The sequence below is a fragment of the Prionailurus bengalensis genome, chromosome C1 (assembly GCF_016509475.1).
Source record: "Prionailurus bengalensis isolate Pbe53 chromosome C1, Fcat_Pben_1.1_paternal_pri, whole genome shotgun sequence".
NCBI classification, from domain to species: Eukaryota; Metazoa; Chordata; class Mammalia; order Carnivora; family Felidae; genus Prionailurus; species Prionailurus bengalensis.
This window is the reverse complement of record NC_057345.1, coordinates 104,578,807-104,599,758: the sequence shown is the minus strand read 5'-3', so window position 1 is coordinate 104,599,758 and position 20,952 is coordinate 104,578,807. Positions and strand designations below refer to the sequence as shown.

The 20,952-nt window shown below is 38.0% G+C and overlaps 1 protein-coding gene across 3 annotated transcripts in view; it reads left to right on the top strand.

The window, feature by feature from the left end:
- Positions 1–20,952, top strand: part of RNF115 (ring finger protein 115) — an 83,764-nt gene that overhangs the window by 9,475 nt on the left and 53,337 nt on the right. For 2 of the 3 annotated variants that reach the window (XM_043576057.1, XM_043576056.1), the window contains exon 2: positions 17,326–17,384. In XM_043576057.1, the coding sequence (XP_043431992.1) occupies positions 17,326–17,384 (59 nt within the window). Of the gene's footprint in view, positions 1–17,325; positions 17,385–18,280; positions 18,333–20,952 lie in introns of all 3 variants that reach the window. The other variant, XM_043576058.1, reaches the window with a different exon arrangement.

Genomic DNA, 20,952 nt, shown 5'->3' with positions numbered 1-20,952 from the left:
CTTAACTATCCATATGAAGTTTGAGAATAAAAATATTTGTGCTGCAGTTTCCTATGTTTTCCTGCCTCTTATCCATTAAATGTCAGTAGCATTTTTTAAATGCTCTGACAGCTGAAACACTTCAATAGATATTCGAAATGTCCCCTAGATGATCCCTCATTGGGATGCCTTCTAGTCATACAGGAAAACATTTTCCCATTTTATCACTTACTCTACTTTTCTTTTGCTTATAATTTCCTATGTTAGTGCAATATTTTCTACATGTTGAAAGATTCAGCGTTTGTCCTTTAGATTTGGTTTACTTTTAGACAATTCTTCATTTATACCTTTAGATTTCTCTTTTCCTCACCACTGTTGATATTGCTGCTTCCTTGTTCATCAGTGGTTAGAACAGTGCCTGGTGCGTAGTATTCATTCAGTAAGTATTTGTTGAATGAAGGAATTGTAATTGTAGGCCTTTTCTTTTTACTACTCTCTGCTTTTGTGTACATGTTGAAAATCATGGGGATACTAATGTTCATAAAATACCCTAAAACAGAGCACAGACGTGTCAACTAATGAATAAAAGTTTGACTCAAAGCAGCGGTCTAACGGACTACTTACCATTAGTTAGGGGGAGGGCAGAGTTGAGCCTCTTGTTTTTTTGAATGTAGCTTTGTTTTTATATCTGACAGCTATAAACAGAAGAACTTCCCATAGTTACCTACCATACATATGAATAGCTGATTGGCCTTTTTTTAAGGTTTATTTATTTATTTTGAGAGAGAGGGTGTGTGAGCAAGCACAAGTGGGGAAGGGGCAGAGACAGACGGAGAGAGAGAATCCCAAGCAGGCTGCATACTGTCAGCACAGAGCCTGATTTGGGGCTGGATGCCACATTGTGTGGGTCTGGATGCTGCTCTCTGAGGTCATGACCTGAGCCCACATCAAGGTTCAGATGCCTAACTCACTGAGCCACCAGATGCCCTTTAGTAATTATTTGTCACGGAATTTGTTGAATGGAATTTAGCTGCTTCTAGTGAATCTTCTGTGATTTAAGTGGTAGTGTGAGGTACTTTATTCTCAAAGTTATTAAGCTGATTGGTTCTCTGATTTTCATCTGTAGTGTCAGCTGTTACATTCTGATCTTGTTATGGTCACTGTTGAATGTTTAGAGGCATTAGTATTCCTGGTTAAGATAAGTTAGTTTGAGGAATAGAAATTTTGTACCTTAAGCCTGTTGGTTTGAAAAAATTGTGGTTAATTTTGATTGTTGATGTAGTATGAAAACTATAATGGTATAATTACTTTTTGTTTAATAACATGTAAATAGAAAATTCAGCAAATTAATTTTCACTGCTAGTTTTAATTTGCATGTTTTAGGTTAAAAAGTCGTCGAAGGTAATGTTTATAAGTGAGAATCATTAAAGTGTTGAATTCCCTAAATTTTTCAACCTTACCAATCACTAAAATTACTGGTTATTCTGCGTCAAGTGTAGGTGCTGATTCAATGAGGGAGACTTGTTTTAAGATTATATTGGCATTCTTTTTAACATATGGTCAATATAAGATGAGCAGATTGAGGGGTGCCTGGATCACTTGGTGGAGTGTGTGACTCTTGATCTCGGGGTTGTGGGTTTGAGCCTCACATTGGATGTAGAGACTATTTAAAAATAAAATCTTAAGGGGTGCCTGGGTGGCTCAGTCAGTTAAGCATCCGACTCTTGATTTCAGGTCAGGTCACGATTTCATGATTGGTGAGTTCGAGCCCTGCATTGGGCTCCTCACTGTCTATGCGGAGCCTGCTTGGGGTTCTGTCTCTCCCTCTCTGTCTGCCCCTTCCCTACATGCTCTCTGTCTCAAAATAAATAAACTTAAAAAAAAAAATCTTAAAAAATAAAAGATGAGCAGATTGAGAATTCCCATGGTTTTTAATAAGTCCAATAGATAGGTTTATCATCTTGTAACACTATTGCTATAAAATAAAAGGGAAGTATGTCTGATTCTCTTCCTGAGTGTAATTGAGTCTGGATATTTTCAAAAAATTTTTTTTGTTTTAATGTTTATTTTTGAGAAACAGAGACAGAGCACAAGTGGGAGAAGGGCAGAGAGAGAGGGAGACACAGAATCTGAAGAAGGCTCCAGGCTCCGAGCTGTCAGCACAAAGCCTGACACGGGGCTTGAACCCACGAACCGTGAGATCATAACCTGAGCTGAAGTCGATGCTTAACCTGCTGAGGCGCCCCGAGTTTGGATGTTTTCTTTGAGACTACACGTATATTCTGTGAAGAATATCACTTAGAAATTGGTTTGTGTTTGATAATAACATCAAAATATATAGGCACTATATCATGCAGTAATGGCAGTACTCTATTTGCATTCATTCAAGAACTATTCATTGGTGCCTACTATATTTTCAGAGCTGTACTAGGAAGACTGTGTCCAGAAGTAAGGAAATTCATAAAATGTTGGGATAAGTGAGTAGTGGAATTAGGATTTAAATATTTCCTCCTCCCTTTGACTTTATGTTTAAAGATTAAAATAAGGTAGATATCTTAAGATTAGAGCAAATGTGTTTTTGCCCATTTTAGGTCCGAGATCTGTTTAAAAGGATAGGGTTTTCAGAATAAACAAACTGGTGTAAACTATAGAACTAACCATTCATTAGTTCTCCTTTTACAACTGTTATCACACCTTTCTATAAGTGGTTTAACTTATGTGTAAAAAATATTATAGCACTGTGGGGGAAAAAGGTTTTATTTTAACCTTTAAACAAATTACTGAATCTTTCAAGAGCCTTAATTTTCCTTGCTTGTAAAATGAAGCAGTTGTTTATTCCTCTCTGTGGTTTAGTGATTTGAGCTTTTGGGTATTTTGGGATTTTGTGTGAAGGAATTTTGTTCTGTAATTTTTCCACTTAGATCATGTGATATCCACTGAATTATTCTTACTGGGATAAAGATTTTACTTCTGAATTGAATCTCCTTTGTAAGCTATAAGCTATGTTCTCTTGTTTTATGATAATGAACAATCTTGAAAATGTTAGGATTGAGGACATCATAATATAAAGCAATGCCAAGATTTTTCTTTGTTAAATGAAACAGAACACATCTTAATGCTGGTAATGTTGATTGAATAAAGTAAAACCTTTTTGAAGACTTTTGATTCAGTGACAGGTAAATTTGGCCTGGGATAATTTCTTTATTAGGACTATTTTATAAAATCTTTGTTTCTTGTATTAAGAAGAAAAAATTTTTTTAATGTTTATTTATTGGGAGACAGAGAGAGACAGAGCATGAGCATGGGAGGGGCAGAGAGGAGAAATACAGAATCTGAGGCAGGTTCCAGGCTCTGAGCTGTCAGCACGGAGCCCAATGCGGGGCTTGAACTCACAAACTGCGAGATCATGACTTGAGCCGAAGTCGGACGCTTTACCGACTGAGCCACCCAGGCGCCTTTGTTTCTTTTATTTTTAAAGTTCTTCAGTTAACTCATTATTTTCTTACTTTCTAAAGGTCAATGACTACTTTTATCAACCAGTTTGTATGTGATATTTCCTGTCCTAGGATATTTCCTGTAGTAAATTGATCATATTTGTAAAGTTCTCTTATCTCATTGATGGAGTGTCTTCACTATTATATTTTGATAAAGAGGTCTGCATCAGAGGTTCTGGGATTGCTGTGGGTACATGGTAGAAAGGAGGGCAGTGCTAAATTATTTTATTTAAAAGTCTCTTATTTAATGTAATCTAAAATCTTTTAAAAAATCTTTAATCTTAAAAATATTTTTTAAAATCTTTTAAAAACGTAATCTAGGGGCGCCTGGATGGCTCAGTTGGTTAAACGGCTCAGGTCATGATCTCGCGGTCCGTGAGTTCGAGCCCCGCGTCAGGCTCTGTGCTGATGGCTCAGAGCCTGGAGCCTGTTTCGGATTCTGTGTCTCCCTTTCTCTGACCCTCCCCCATTCATGCTCTGTCTCTCTCTGTCTCAAAAATAAATAAACGTTAAAAAAAATTTTTTTAAATGTAATCTAAATCTTTATTCCTGGGGTGCCTGGATGGCTCAGTGGTTAAGCATCCGACTTCAGCTCAGGTCATTATCTCGCGGTTTGTGGGTTGGAGCCCCGTGTTGGGCTCTGTGCTGACAGCTCAGAGCTGGGAGTCTACTTTGGTTTCTGTGTCTCCCTCTCTCCCTGCCCCTCCTCTACTGTGCTCTATCTCTCTCTCTCTGTCTCTCAAAAATAAATAAATGTTAAATTAAAAATTATAAATCTTTATTCCTATATTTTTAGTTTTAAATTGATAGTTTTATTTATTTTTTAAAATTTTCTAAATGTTTATTTTTGAGAGAGAACGTGAGTGGGGTAGGGGCAGAGAGAGAGGGAGACACAGAATCTGTAGCAGGCTCCAGGCTCCTAGCTGTCAGCACAGAGCCCGACGCAGGGCTTGAACTCACGAACCATGCATGAGACCATGACCTGAGCTGAAGTGGGACACTTACCCGACTGAGCCACCCAGGCGCCCCTAAATTGATACTTTTAAAATGAAATGACAGTGATAGTAGCTGATGATTTTTTAAAAATGATTTTACTTGGCAAAATAGAAAAGTTGACAGTCCTGGGTGTGAGTTCTTAACTTTCCAGTTTTAAAATTGAACTGCTTTATGGAATCTCAAAATCTGGAAATCAGTCTAAGTCAGTGTTTCTCAAAACTGTGTGCCTGGAGACTTAACCGTGCATTCAGAATCCTGGTAAAATGCTACATACTGAATCATCGTCTTGTCTCCATTCCTCCATTTCCCCTTTTCTGACACAGAGTGGCATATTAATGGTTCTGAAAAATCATTCAGTGAAGCAACACACTTAATAATATTATTTAATCCAGCCTTTTCCAGATGTTTTTTCTTTTTCTTTATAGACTTTATAGACTACATGGTTTGGGAAATGTTCCACGTTAAAATTGCTGAGAGGAATTTATTAGAATCTACAATTTGTTGAAAATGTTATGTTCTGGATACTATTTCATTGATGAAGTGTGACTTGCCCAACATCACACAGTTGGTTTGTTTCTTTGTGCTTCTAGTCCAGTTTTGTTTAAGCTTCAGATTCACTGCTTTTAACCACTGAGGCTCTTCTGAAATATTGCTCAGTTCTTATTTTGAGGCTAAGTAACCAAATATTAGGATATTCAGAGAAGTTTGTTTTATGGGCCTTTACTTCCTTAAGTATGATTTCATTAGAACATACACTTTGTACATCATTTCAGTAGTTTTTAATACCAAGTTATTTTTCTTTCTCTACTAAGCATGCTTTTATTTCTGCACCATGCTTGGAATGTAGAGCTTCAAATGTATTTTCTGGGAGAATAAATGTTTTCAGTTTATGTAAGAAGATTCTATCAGCCTAAGCTGAATGCAGGAAGATAAATGTTGTCCTCCAAACTGGTGGTACACATCAGAGCTAAAGACAAACTTTTTGGGTCATTTACCATTTTATATCTATGCCACTGGGTTGTTCTTGCTGCCTTTAGTGTGAGCAAAGAACATTATAACTAAATCTATTGTGGTTATATTGTGTTTTATGAACTTAACTTTTCCTCTGGTAATTTTTGTAGTTTAGTCTGTTTTTTTCTTAGAAAATTTGGCTTCTTGTTCATCTGATCAAGCTTTTATTAAGTAACGTTTTGTTCTGTGACCTGATTTTCTGCCTTGTTATACAATGCACTAAAGAAGGTTGGTTGATTATACGTACCACTCCTGTTTGGAGTCCCCGATAATGTCAATGTTCAGTCATGGCCTGGAATGAAAGAACAAAATGGTGAAAGTTGTGTATGTTACTGTTCTTAGGGAGTAAGACCATAAGTCAAAGCAATTTTATTGGCCTGGAACTGGATTACAGCTCTTCAAACAGTATTTAAATTGTATAGGTATCTTTGTATAACACTAAAACTGTAAAACTGTAGCCTGATGTTTTCTTGTTTTCTTTTTCTTTTTCTTTCTTTCTTTCTTTCTTTCTTTCTTTCTTTCTTTCTTTCTTTCTTTCTTTCTTTCTTTTTTTGTACTGGTTTTCTTTCTAATAACCAAGGGAACAATCATTTAAGATTTTTGGAGTTCAGAATGCTCAAAATGCTTCAAAATACTTTCATCTTTTTTTTAAATGAGTAGTTGGCCACATGAATGAGTGAAACTTTCTTGTTTCCCTGAAGGAGAGGTGGGGGAGACAAGTCAATGAGGACAGCATTTGTGCTCTAGTTTTACAGATGGAGAAACAGGTCTTACAAAGACCATGAAGGTAATGATGGGATTGGAAACAGAACCCCAAAGTTCTGTTGTCTGTGTGTGTGTGTTTTGTTAAAATTTTTTTAATACTTATTTTTGAGACAGAGAGAGACAGCATGAGTGGGGGAGGGGCAGAGAGAGAGAGGGAGACACAGAATCCAAAGCAGGCTCCAGGCTCCAAACTGTCAGCACAGAGCCCGATGCAGGGCTCAAACTCACAAACCATGAGATCATGACCTGAGCCGAAGTCGATGCTCAAGCTACTAAGCCACCCAGGCACCCCTGTGTGTGTGTGTTTTTTTTTTTTTTTAATGTTTATTCATTTTTTGAGAGAGGAAGGCAGAGAGGCAGACACAGAATCCGAAGCAGGCTCCAGGCTCTAGGCTCTGAGCTGTCAGCACAGAGCCCGACGTGGGGCTTGAACCCATGAACTGCAAGGTCATGACCTGAGCGGAAATCAGATGCTTAACTGACTGAACCACCAAGGTGCCCCTGTTGTCTTTGTTTTAGGGTACACTTGATGCTTTTGAAAAGGGAGGAAGTGTACCTTGGTTTGAAAAGACATAATCATAAGGGATTTATGGATAAGGTCTCTAGAAAAAAAAGCAGTGTCTTTTACCTGTAGATGTGAGCTGGCATGAAATTCTGGGTGTGGTGGGTCTGGCCTAGGAGCTATGCTGTGTTTCAGTTTGTGTTCCTAATCCTTCGAGTTAGGAGTTTCTGAATAGATTTGCTAGGTGATACTCAAAGAGAATATGAACAAGAGGATATGACTAAATATTGTGATCTTATGTTTTGATTCTGTTAAACAAGACAGAAAATAGGCTTCTGTTTTAGATAAAATTTAACAAAACCCACTTAGTAGATGCTATGCTGATAGTGATCGTGTAGAAGAGCAAAGCTGTGGGAATTAGAAAATAAATAGAAAGGCTTCCTATTTCATGTTCTGAATAAATGTTAGATACTAATTTGCATAAAATTCAAGATGGGATTTAATATAAATAAGTCTTGGCTTGTAGCTCATTGTCCTGCCAAAACCTCACATTTTTTTGGTAATTGATCCCTTGAAATACAAGAAGGAAAAGAAAATGATGAATTAAAACCACCCTTTCCTTTTCTATTCAGTATTCAAGTGCTTTGTGCACTCTTGGGCTGTTCTTCTAAGTGGGTAAGCCTCAGGGCTAAGCTATACTTAGGGAGTTGTTCCTGGTTCAGACTATTAATGGTGAAAAATGTTTCTGCTTGTGGGTATTTTTAGATGGAACAGGCAGTGGAACATCTAAAGCAGTTTATTCAAGTGTACCTGCTACTGAGTATCTTCACTTGGGTTTTATACAATAAACTTTTGGACCCTAGGGAGAAAGCAGCTTAGTTTGGTACAAACCATTGGGTTCCTATTTCCAATGATTCTGGGTAATTAGGTTTGTTATACTTCTCTTTTATAGATGAAAAGATAGAAATGACCTAATGAACTTTTTTTAATAAAACTTTGTGACTGTGGGAACTATATAGGCTGGCAGTATTTTGGTTGGTGGGGTTTGTGTGATGATTTGATGTATTAATGTTGAAGCAGAGGAGAGAGATTTCCATAGTGCCAGATGTATAGTGGACGCTTACCATTACCTTGGCTTCCCCTTCCTTTTGCTTTGTTTTGTTTTAATTTAATTTAATTTTATAGAGAGAGTGTGCATGTGCAAGCAAGGGAGGGGGCAAGGGGAAGAGACAAAGAATCTTAAGCAGGCTCCACGCTCAGGGTGGAGCCTGGTGTGGAGCTCAGTCCCACAGCCTTGGGATCATGACCTGAGCCAAAGTCAAGAGTTGGACACTCAACCGACTCAGCCACCCAGGCATCATTACCCCTCCTCTTTTCTTCCAACATAAACCCCTTATGCTTAAAATTCAAAACTCTCTGTCTGAGTATATGAATATATCAGGATGATACTAAGGCCAAGGGAGTATAGAGATAGAGACTGTGTTTGGTTCCCGTTTGAACTTTTTACAAATTTACCTTAATTCACGGTATTCCTCCAAATTAGAGTTAAGATTACTTCTGAAAAACAAATTAGGAAAATTAAAATGTAAAGTAACCATCTTTAGAAGTGACCCAAGAGATAAGCACTTAAAATCCAGTCTCGTAATCTCATTATAGAGAAGACTAAACTGTGATTGTAACTAAGAAAACAACATAGACAAGTAATTGTATTATGTAGTCTGTCAGGAGAAACAGTGTGTCTCTTAGAAGAAGGTATGGGAATTGGAGGTCAGCAGTGAAAGGGTAGAAAGGAAAGTCAGAGGCAAACATCAGCTGTGCTCTTCCTGGTACTGCCCAAGGGGAGGGGAATCCCAGGTCCTTGATTTTGAGGATCTGGTTTATGCTCAGAGTGGTGATGGGTTTATTAGGCTATTGTAGCATGATGGCACAAGCTATATATCCACTCGTCTTAGTGCTCTGATTCTCTCCTTATTTAGCACAAGATTATAATCTCTAATAATTATAATAGCTATATTTATTAAATGTCTGCTATCTAATGTGCCAGTCACTGAATTAGGTATTTTGCAGACATCTTAATCTTTCTAATATATAGCAGTGAAGCAAGCCTCTCCATTTTACACGAGGAAATTGAGTCTCAGAAAGGTAATGTGACTTCCGCAAGACCGTATATCTAATTAGTAGAGCCCTGAGATTGAAATTTAGGTCTCTGATTTTAATTCCTTCCTCTGTGCCATGAGGCTTTTCAGGCTGACTTGCTTATTGAGAAAGACTGTTGATAGTAAAAGTAAATGGGCCACTTGATAACTCTCTTGTCATTGAAATTAAGTAAGTTGGCATTTCAGGTTTTATGTATATGGCCTCTGAATTTGTCTTCTGTGAATTTTTTCCTAAGAGACAGATCTCTTGGTCTGTTAAGTTAGATTTCTGAGTTTGTAAGGTTGAGGGTTTCAGACCTTGGATTGTGTGTTTATCAGGATAATGCTCCCCTATAAGAGAGGGAGGGGGCTGAATGGCTGCTGAAATTCCCAGTGCCTCATTTGGCCTTGCTATAAACTTTTCCATCCAGTCCTCAGGAAATTATAGTTTCTATTCCTTTCTCTAAAAGCATAGTTATTGTTAATCAATGTGTAATGAAAAGAACATAAGAGAAAGACCAGGATTCACAGCTCTTTTTTAACACTTGCGCGGTGTTCAGGCTTTCTATTACTGGCTAACAAATCACCCAGAATTCAGTGTCTTAAGCACACTAATTTATTATCTCTTATGTTTCTGTGGATTTACATAGTTCAGCTGGTCAGTTCTCACTTGGGATCTTTCATGTAGTTGTGTTCAGATAGTGCCTTATGATGGAGCCATCCGAAGGCTCTCCTGGGCTGGACGTCTAAGCTGTTGTTTTCCTTTTACAGTCCAATTCTTGTCTGATGTCTCTGTATTCTCCACATGGCCTCTCTCTCCAGCAGAGTAGCCTGGACATATGTGGCTGCTCAGGAGCTGTTAGGCAGTTAATGGCTTTTCTCTTGAACTGGCCCAATATTCTGTCAAAGAAGCCCCAACCACCCCCCCCCCCCCCAATTCAAACGGGGTGGAATAGAAGGTCGTGTTGCAGAAAAGTGTGATGTGCATTAGGAGATTTTGTTGGGACTGTCTTTGGAAAGTCAGATCTGCTACAGACAGCTTATTTCATGTTTTTATCTGTAAAATAAAAATAATATTCACCTCACAGATTGGTTAAGAGAAATCATAGGTGTTTCACAAACATAAGTACTCTTCTCCTGTAATTCTCCAGCCTAATAGATTATTTCTTGTTTTTTTGTTCCAATTTTATCTTATTTTATTTTTAAAAATTAATTATTTTAAATTTACATCCAAGTTAGCATATAGTGTAATAATGATTTCAGGAGTAGATTCCAGTGATTCATCCCCTATGTATAGCACTCAGTGCTCATCCCAACAAAATGTTTTCCTTAATGCCCCTTACCTATTTAGCCCATCCCCCCACCCACAGCCTTACCAGCAACCCTCAGTTTGTTCTCTGTATATGAGTCTCTTATGTTTTGTCCCCCTCCCTGTTTTTATATTATTTTTGTTTCCCTTCCCTTAAGTTCATCTGTTTTGTATCTTAAATTCCACATATGCCTGAAGTCATACAATACTTGCCTTTCTCTGACTTATTTCGCTTAGCATAATACCCTCTAGTTCCATCCATGTTGTTGCAAATGGCAAGATTTCATTCTTTTTGATTGCCAAATAATACTCCATCGTATATATATACCACGTTTTCTTTATCCATACATTTGTTGATGGACATTTGGGCTCTTTCCATACTTTGGCTATTGTCAATAGCACTGCTATAAACATTGGGGTGCATGTGCCCCTTTGAAACAGCACGCCTGTATCCCTTCGTTATATACACAGTAGTGCAATTGCTGGGTTGTAGGGTAGTTCTATTTTTAACTTTTTGAGGAACCTCCATACTGTTTTCCAGAGTGGCTGCACCAGTTTGCATTCCCACCAGCAGTGCAAGAGATCCTCTTTCTCCACATCCTCGCCAACATCTGTTGTTGCCTGAGTTGTTAATTTTAGCCATTCTGACAGGTGTGAGGTGGTATCTCATTGTGGTTTTGATTTGTATTTCCCTGATGATGAGTGAGATTGAGCATTTTTTCATGTGTCTGTTAGCCATCTGGATGTCTTCTTTGGAAAACTGCCTATTCATGTTTTTTGCCCATTTCTTACTGGATAATTTGTTTTTTGGGTGTTGATTTTGATAAATTTTTTATAGATATTGGATAGTAACCCTTTATTTGATATGTCATTTGCACATATCTTCTCCCATTCCATTGGTTGCCTTAAAATTTTTTTTTAATGTTTATTTTTTTGAGAGAGAGAGAGAGAGAAAGAGACAGCACGAGTGGGGGAGGGGCAGAGAGAGAGAGACACACACAGAATCCGAAGCAGGCTCCACACTCTGAGCTGTCAGCACAGAGCCAGACACAGTGCTTGAACCCACGAACCATGAGATCATGACCTGATCTGAAGTCGGAGGCTTAACCGACTGAGCCACCCAGGTGCTCCCATTGGTTGCCTTTTAGTTTTGCTGAATGTTTCCTTTGCTGTGCAGAAGCTTTTTATCTTGATGAGGTCCCAATAGTTCATTTTTGCTTTGGTTTCCTTTGCCTCCAGAAATGTGTTGAGTAAGAAGTTGCTGCGGCTGAGGTCAGAGAGGTTTTTGCCTGCTTTCTCCTCGAGGATTTTGATGGCTTCCTGTCTTACATTTAGGTCTTTCATCCATTTTGAGTTTATTTTTGTGTATGGTGTAAGAAAGCGGTCCAGGTTCATTTTTCTGCATGTCGGTGTCCAGTTTTCCCAGCACCATTTGCTGAAGAGACTTCTTTATTCCGTTGGATATTCTTTCCTGCTTTGTCAAAGATTAGTTGGCCATACATTTGTGGGTCAATTTCTTGGCTCTCTATTCTGTTCCATCTGAGGGTCTGTTTTTGTGCTAGTAACATACTATCTTGATGATTAGCTTTGTAATACATATTGAAGTCTGGGATTGTGATGCCTCGTGCTTTGGTTTTCTTTTTCAAGATTGCTTTGGCTATTCGGGGTCTTTTCTGGTTCCATACAAATTTTAGGATTGTTTGTTCTAGCTAATAGATTATTTCTAATCTACTTTTACTTTGGGTCACAGTTTAGTACATGGTTTGGTTACCATTTTCCTGACCTATGTTTCTCAGACTGATACAACTTAAAAAACTTTATCTTGGACAATTTTAAACATATCAATAATAGTAAAAGAAGTATACTAGTATAAAATAATAGTATAAGAAGCCCACATGTACCCAGCTTTAATAATTATTAAGTCAAGCCGATCTTATTTCATGCATCTCCACCCTCCGTCAACATCATGTCTCCAGATTAGTTTGAAGCAATTGTTACAATCTTTGAGTCTTTATTTATTTTTTCTTTTTGTTGTTGTTTTTTTATATTTTTTATTTTAGAGAGAGTGTGTGTAAGCAAGGCAGGGGGCAGAGGGAGGGAGGGAGGGAGGGAGGGAGGGAGGGAGAGAGAGAGAGAGAGAGAGAGAATTTTAAGCAGACTCTATGCTCAGTGTAGAGCCCAATGCGAGAGGGGATCATGACCAGAGCCAAAATCAAGAGTTGGACACTCAACCGACTGAGCCACCCAGGTGCCCCACAACGTTTTAGTCCTTAGAGTGAAGGAGTGGCACCTTGGTGTAGCTGGGAGTCAGGAAATGTGACTAGAGTCACTCGAGAAGAAAAATGGTAGTATAAGTCGAGTGCTATCAGGCCTTTAAAAAGAAAATCTAGAAACTGAACTATAACATCTTTAGAATGTTATACTGGGGTTTTCAGGCTTCCAAGAGAATGAAAGATAATTTTCTAAGAACAGACCTTTGTTCTAAGAACAGACTACTGAAGTATGCAAGAGACAAGTCTACATTTTTTACTTTGATAATTAGAGGATGACAAGCTTATGAATTCCAAAAAGTTCTCCTCTAATGTTGATTGCAGGAGAGAGAATCCATGGCTGAGTATTTGTTTGTTTTATAATTATAAAACAAGCTACTTTTATCAAGAATAATTTACAGAGCATTTGGAAAGAGTTTTGGTTCTCATCCCTGTAATCAAAATAGAATTATTTAGATTATCTGTAAATGGAAGGTGTACCTAGTGATAGGAGGAACACCATAGTACTTGTCAGTTTCGTTTGTCCCTGTTCTGTAAAGGAGCTATGGTGGCTGACAGCCTGGTTCCTAGAACTGTGCCTGGGATCATGATGAGAAGACTTGTATATTTCTCTACTCTAAGTCAGCATGATTCTTGCATCAGTCTTTTTGTCTTCCCAATTGTGATATCTGCCTTTTGAAATTATTTTCTCTCCATAACAACCTCTTAACATCATTTTGGAAGTTTAGTATCAATGTAGATGACCCTTTAACTCTGAAGACCTTCATCCCTACTCCCCTTTAGCCACCTACTCCCATTGCTATATCTTGGATTTTGTGATCACCCAGAACTGTTCTACCTCTGAAACCTCAGCCTCCACTATCTCATGGTCCAACCATAACTTAAGTTTTCAGCTCTTATATTCTTTACTTTACTCTACCTATTCTCTGATTATATCAGATTCTGGTACTTTGACTCTTATTTGTGGGGTGTGTGTCGTCAGTATTTGTTGAACACCTGTCTCTTCTATGCATATCGAGGTAATCAGAAGTGATCTGCACCCTGCCATTATGAAACTTTAAGTTTACTGGAGATAGACATTAAAAAAACATTTAAAAATATATACTTACAAATTTTGATAAGTGCTATAAAGTAATAAAGGTGCTGTAGAGGATAATAATAAGAGGGGATCAGAAGATGGGTGAAATAGGTGAAGGGGATTAAGAGGTACAGTCTTACAATTATAAAATAAATAAGTCACAGGGCTGAAAAGTACAGCATAGGGAATATAGTCAATAATATGGTAACAACTCTGTATGGTGACAGATGGTAACTACGCTTATTGTGATCATTTTGTAATGTATATAAATAATTGAGTTACTGTGTTGTACCCTTGAAACCAGTACAGTATCTTATGTCAATTGTTCTTCAATTAAAAAAGAAAAGAATAAGAAGAAACTACTTTAGGTTCGGTGATGAAAGAAGGATTTTCTGACATGATACTAAAATGGAGGCAAAAACAAAACAAAACAAAAAAAACCCTGACAATAAAGAGATTGGATCCCAACTTGCTCTGGAAAAAACAAAAAACAAAAAACAAAACCTGACAATAAAGAGATTGGATCCCAACTTGCTCTGAAAAAAAAAAAAAAAAAAAAAGGAGGCTAAAGAATTATAAGTTCCTTGCCATGCACGCAGTTAGGAGGAATAGTGTTTTATATATATATATATATATATATATATATATATATATATATATATATATACACACACACACATATATATATATACACATATATATATGTGTGTGTGTGTACATATATAGTGTTTATGTATATATATACGTATATATATATGCAAGCTTAGAGGCAGGGCGAGCTTGATGAGTCAGAAAAAATGAAAGAAGGCCCATGTAGCTGGAATGTACTGAGGGAGGGAGAGTAGCCTGAAGTGATGTGGGCCAGTTGAATAGAAACTAGCTGAATCGTGGCCTTGTAAGTCATGTTTAAGAGTTTGATTTTATACAAAGTGTTTTGGGAAATAGTTAAAGGGTATTAAGCTGGGAAATGACATGGCTGTTTTTATGTTTAGAAAAAGATCATTCTGACTTCAGTATGCAGAAGATATGGAAAGGCTGTGACACTTAAGAGGAAAGGTATTTCTGTGTCTAGGTCCAGTCCTGGCTTAAGATAGTGTGGCAGTGGGGCATGAAGCAGATTTGAGAAATGTGTTCAAACTAGGAGTGCCAGGATTTGATTGTTGAATGTTGGAAGATAGCGGAATGGGAGGTATCAGGAATGGCTCCCAGGTTTCCAGTATGAGCAGACTGGTGTGCCAGCTCATCAGGTGTGTGTGTAAGAAAGAAAGAGGGTTCAGAAGCATGGTCTGGGGTGGAGATACACATTTGGGAATTGTTCCATACAGAAGATATTTAAACATTGGGAATGAGTGAGCAGAGAGGGAGGAAATCATAGGAGCCAGCACTATGGTTGTGATTGATTCCTTTTTTTAATGTTTGTTTATTTTTGAGAGAGTGCAAGCTGGGGAGGGGCAGTGAAAGGAGGACAGAGGATCTGGAGACGGCTCTGTGCTGACAGCAGAGAGCCCAACGTGGGGCTTGAACTGACGAACCGTGAGATCATGACCTGAGCTGAAGTCAGATGCTCAACCAACTGAGCCACCCAGGTGTCCCGTAATTGATTCCTGTCTTTCTTTTTAACATTAGACCTTAGAATAGATTTAAGGTTAGCCTTCTGAAATCAATCTCATTTGCACTCAGATAAACTTTCTTAGTGGGAGACAAAGGGATAGAATTACTGCTACTTGGGAGGTTGGAGGATGAAGGAGTAGAGGGAAGGGCTTAGGGATTTATATGATTTCCAGATTATTTTATTTCTGGAGTAGTTTACAGTGTGCCAGCTGTGAGTGTTTCTCGTCCTTCATGTGGGTAGCCGAGAAAAAACTGTGAGAGCTTCTGATCCACAGGTTAAAGTTCATAGTTAATCTGAAGTTTTCCACAGTCTTACCCTTGCCTGTCTATCCACGCTCCTGTGGCAACCACTCCCCCCCAAATTGCATGTGTGTTATACTCTGTTGTTATGATCCTAAGCTCATAATTTGCTTTTTCATGGAGAAAACAGACTAATAATTTAAGTCTCTGTTTTAGATAAAGCCTTCCTGATTCTCTTAGGCAAACTTTGGCCTTTCCTTATATTCCCAGTGTGCATTGATTATAGCAATTATTTTATTAAATTTTACTGTTTCGTTGATAGATTGTATCCTCACCCAGCTAATTTCCTTGATGGAGGGGATTGGTCTTTTTTCTTTATATCTCTTTTAAGAAAGCATTTTAATGTTTGAATTGCCATTCTGTCTTTGAGTAACCCAATATGGCTTACGTCACTTTCTGATAAGACAAAGTTTATTTAAGGTTTAGAAAATATAGGGAGCAAGAAAATAGTTGAAAATGTCTTTCCTAGATCTATTTTAATAGGGAGTTAAAATACATTTTTTAAAACTATGATAAGACAGTCTCTAATGTGTATTCTTTGTTATCAATATCAATGCTTGATATTTATTTAAAAGAAAGATTCAGGGTGCCTGGGTGGTTGGTTAAGCATCTGACTTCGGCTCAGGTCATGATCTTGCGGTTTGTGAGTTCGAGCCCCACGTCGGGCTCTGTGCTGGCAGCTCAGAGCCTGGAGCCTGCTTCAGATTCTGTGTCTCCCTCTCTCTCTGCCCCTCCCCTGCTCACACTCTGTCTCTCAAAGATAAAAACCTTAAAAAATAAAGATTCAAGGTACCAAAGGAAATAGAGGCTGATTTAATGGAATTGTTCTAGTTATTTGAATTAACACTTTTTTTTTTAATGTTTATTTATTTATTTTGAGAGCGAGAGAGAGAGAGAGAGAGAGCACGTGCGCTCCAGAGGGGCAGAGAGAGAGAGGGAGAGAGAATCCCAAGCAGGCTCTGCACTGTCAGCATGAACCCAATGCAGGGCTCAGTCTCACAAACTATGAGATCACAACCTGAGTTGAAATCAAGAGTCAGACACTCAACTGAGTAAGCCACCCAAGGTGGCCGTAAATTAACATTTCTGTTAAATACCTGAGAATGTTAAGTCTTATTGGGAATTATTGGTAGTCAAAAAATAGATTAGAAATATTGTAAAATTTCATTGTGAATTTCTAGTCTACCAGTTGATTTATACTGTGATTCAGTTTGTGTCTCCTATATGTTTATAGCAAAAAAATGGCAGTTTTTGTGCCTATCAATATTATAATCTTACTGTTCTGATATTTGGAGATCTGATAGTGGAGATTTTTCATTAGATTTGAAGAGAATATTAGATCATGGATTGATTCCAGTTTTTTAAAAATTCAGCCCAAATTAAAAAAAATATCTGACATTCTCCCTCTCAGAGTTCTCAGGGGGAACCTCTTAGGAAGACATTCTGCAAATTTCTTAAGGAATTCTTTATTTGACAGAGTGTGATAGAAAAAACTGTCCTTGGGGCGCCTGGGTGGCGCAGTCGGTTAAGCGTCCGGCTTCAGCCAGGTCACGATCTCGCGGTCCGTGAGTTCGAGCCCCACGTCAGGCTCTGGGCTGATGGCTCGGAGCCTGGAGCCTGTTTCTGATTCTGTGTCTCCCTCTCTCTCTGCCCCTCCCCCGTTCATGCTCTGTCTCTCTCTGTCCCAAAAATAAAAAATAAAAAACGTTGAAAAAAAAAAAATTTAAAAAAAAAAAAAAAAGAAAAAACTGTCCTTGTAGTCAGCAAGTACATGTAACATTTCAGAGCTTCAGTGTGTGTACAGCATATTATTCTGAAACGACATACTTGGCTTTCTAATGAAAGACTTTTATTATTTCTTCCTTTCTTTTATAGGAATATATTTGTCCCAGATGTGAATCAGGCTTTATTGAAGAAGTGACAGATGATTCCAGGTATTGTACAAGCTCATGAATAAATCAGGCATTCAGTTATCCAAATTACTTTATTTCAGCATCTACTGAATGAATAGAAAGAAATTGGTTTTATAACTTACACTCTGCTGAGAGAGGGAGGGAAAGAGGGAGGAAAAGCGGCAGGGGGAATGGTAATAAAAATGGGAAAATTTGGGATGTGATGAGATGAGAGGCGCTGTTTCAGATTGTGTGTATGTGGCATTCCTTGGAAACCTCTATATCCGTATCAGAGTAAACCTGGTAAGTGTTCATTTATTTTCTGAGACTTTGGTGTTCCTTTAGATTATTGGGTGGTTTTTAGTGGCCACTCTGTTGCCTGCAGGTGAATTACGTTTCTTTGGTGGGCTGGGGAGCAACTCCTGACAAAGATATCTAATAAGGTAAATAGGCTGTTCCAGCCAGAGAAGCCAAGCTGTTAGTCTGCCTTGAGGAAGCCTTAGCTCCCTGTTCTTACTAAAATCATTGCCGTCAAGCCTATGCCATCTTGTCACTGTAATGTTAATACTTGGGTTTGTAATGCTTGAAATTGGTCTTATTAAAGATCTAAAACCTGTAAAAAGAGAAACTATTTCTGAGTGACAGTATTTTATAGTACATCTTGGTTAATATGGATAAAACTGTAAAAAATAAAAAGAATAGCGTTGATAGGATGATGGCCTTTTTTGGCTAAACATAATGGCACATTTGTTCTTTTGTGGCTATGTGGTTAGACAGTGGCTGGACAAATGAAGAAATACTGACTGGATAAAAAGAACCTGTAATTTGAAGCTTCTTTTAATCTTGGAGTGACTTTGGAGGTTTTAATGGCAGTAAGTAATTCCTTTACTGGAGGTTTTAATGGCAGTAAATAATGTCTTTACTGTTGCTGTTGGCAGACTCTAAAGTTGAAGGTCCCTTCCACAACCAGGAAAAACTACACATTTTACAGTATGTACTATTAGTTTAACTTTATTAACGATTGGCGATTATATGTGTACATGAACTGGAGCTTCTTGGGGCAGTATATGGCATGAGATCAAGTTTGGTACAAACACTTACATGTTGATCTAATAGCCTTGGTTTTAAATAACATAATACTAGCTCTAAACCTGTGGAGATTAGCATGACAGCGAAAGTAGCAATTTTGTGTGAATGGCATGCTAACTTGGGGTAGCTTTTTATTTGTGCTGTTAAAATTGCATCACATACTTACTGCAAACACTTATGCTGTGCATGTGTTAAGTAAGGAGCATATTGGTTGTTGGGAAGCAATTAATTGGCTTATTTTTTTTTTTTTTTTTTCTAAATTTTCTAAGTAGTAACCTTGGTTTCTTTAGCCCTGTATACAAAGTACGGTTCTAAGTGCAGATGGTGATCAACTGCAGGATGAATCTTTTTTTTAGCAGGGAACTATGAATTTTATGGATCCTGCTTTCACTTGACTTAATTCTTTTATTTGTGCCTTTGTAGGTCAAAGGTTATCTTGTGCAAGTGCTATTGGTAGCAAATACTCAGATGTAAAGATTATGTCTTTTAAAAGATCAGTATTTTACTTATTTATTCTTTAAATGTTTGTTTATTTTGAGAGAGTGTGTGCCTTGGTGTGTGCAAGCAGGGGAGGGGCAGAGAGGGAGAGAGAGGATTCCAAGTAGGCTCCATGTGCTGAGCTGGACGTGGAGCTTCATCTTATAACCGTGAGATCATGGTTATGATCTGAGCTGAGATCAAGAGTCTTAACTGACTGAGCCACCTAGGTGCCCCTGAAAGATCAGTGTTTTAAATGGTTGAAGAAACCTTTCTCTCAGAATCAGTATTTTAGAGCTAGCATGATATTCCCTTTTATGAAGTTCCTAAACATTTGCTGGTTTGCATACTTAGCAATTATAGTGTAAGTAGTGGATGGTAAAAATTAATGAGAAGAGGTCCTTACATGTAGGTACTGGATAATGGGCTCCAGATGCTACTAGACATTTGTCAGAGGGGCATTTGTAACATTTGTGAGAACATTTCTCAGGAGATGTGGTTGTCCCTTCTCTATGATTAGCCCTGTCACTCTTTTTCCAACGTTTTTTTTTGTTTTTGTTTTTTTGTTTTTTTTTTTTTTTTAATTTTTGGGACAGAGAGAGACAGAGCATGAACAGGGGAGGGGCAGAGAGAGAGGGAGACACAGAATTGGAAACAGGCTCCAGGCTCTGAGCCATCAGCCCAGAGCCCGACGCGGGGCTCAAACTCACGGACCGCGAGATCGAGCCCTGTCACTCTTAAAATATGGAGGAATTTTAAGGAAAGGGAATGCTGAGGGAGTTTCAAGGGGAGCAGAACTATAAAAAAACAGAGTTGATAGCTTTAATTACCAAGGATATTTGAATCTCTGAAACCGGATAGTAAAGGTAGGAAAGAGCCCTGGAGGCCTATCTAGGCTTGAGCAATAAAATGGGTAGATGGTGGTAGTTGAATTATTTACGTAATTTAGCATAAATGTACTAGTATTTCTGGGCTTGTTCTACATTTGAAATGTTTTTGTAAAAGTGTTTTTAACTTCTGAAACAAATATAAGTGTTAAATGGTTTCTAATTAGCGGATAAGGCCTGAGCATGGCTGCGTAGGGGATGGCATTAGCTTTACTTTTTCACTTTTGGTTCTAGGCTAACCAGGGTGTGTTTGTTTCCTCAGTGAGCTGAGCTCAGTGCCTGGATTGGCGTTCTGAAACTGAAAGCTGTAGTTTGTGGACTTGTATCATTGAGTGACTGTGTGTACGTGTTTGTAGGCTTGTGTCTCTTGAAGTAAAAGTGGTATCTAGCAGTTCTTCTGATTCTTTCTATCCCTCTCTGCCCCACAAAGTGTTGGCCATTTTCCGCTCTCTTTTTTTTTGCAAATTTCATGGGACAGTGGGATCTGATATTTCTCCCTAATCTTTAGGAGTAGTTATTTTGTTTCCACATGCAATCTTAACTCAACTTTTATTTGCAAGTTATCAACATAAGATACAGCGTTTCAGGTTTTCAAAAATGATGAGTGCTCTGTATAATGTCTGACACACAGTAAACACTTTACATATATTTGTGGTATTAATACAGTCTTTACCCTCTGAATTTATATTTATGAAAGGAGGGAAGGATTAGAAATGGATGAGACAAATACTAGATATTTATAAAAAAGGTAGAATTTAGAATCAAAGTCAAAGTGCAGAGGGGTGTGGAGGATCCTCGTTTGGTTGGTGAGCTCAGAAAAGACTTCATGAAGGAGGTAGCATTTGAGATGGGCCCTGAAGGATGTATAGGATAATCAAAGAATAGGGAAAACTGTCAGAAGGAGAAAAAATGTTTATTGCTTTCTTTTATAATGTGCTAAATATCGTACCAGACCCCTTGCAGTACTATATTTAATCATTCCCAAATAGTCTTACATGTTGTGTTCATCTGGTAGTTGAATGATTTTTTAGTGAAACGTTTCGAGAATCTTGTTTTAGTTCTTCGCCTCTTTGAGAATAAATGTTTTTCTTCTCTTGCTGGGTCAAATTTGAATTGCATTGCTGGCTGTGGGTCCTTCTTCCCACTCTGTGGTGGCC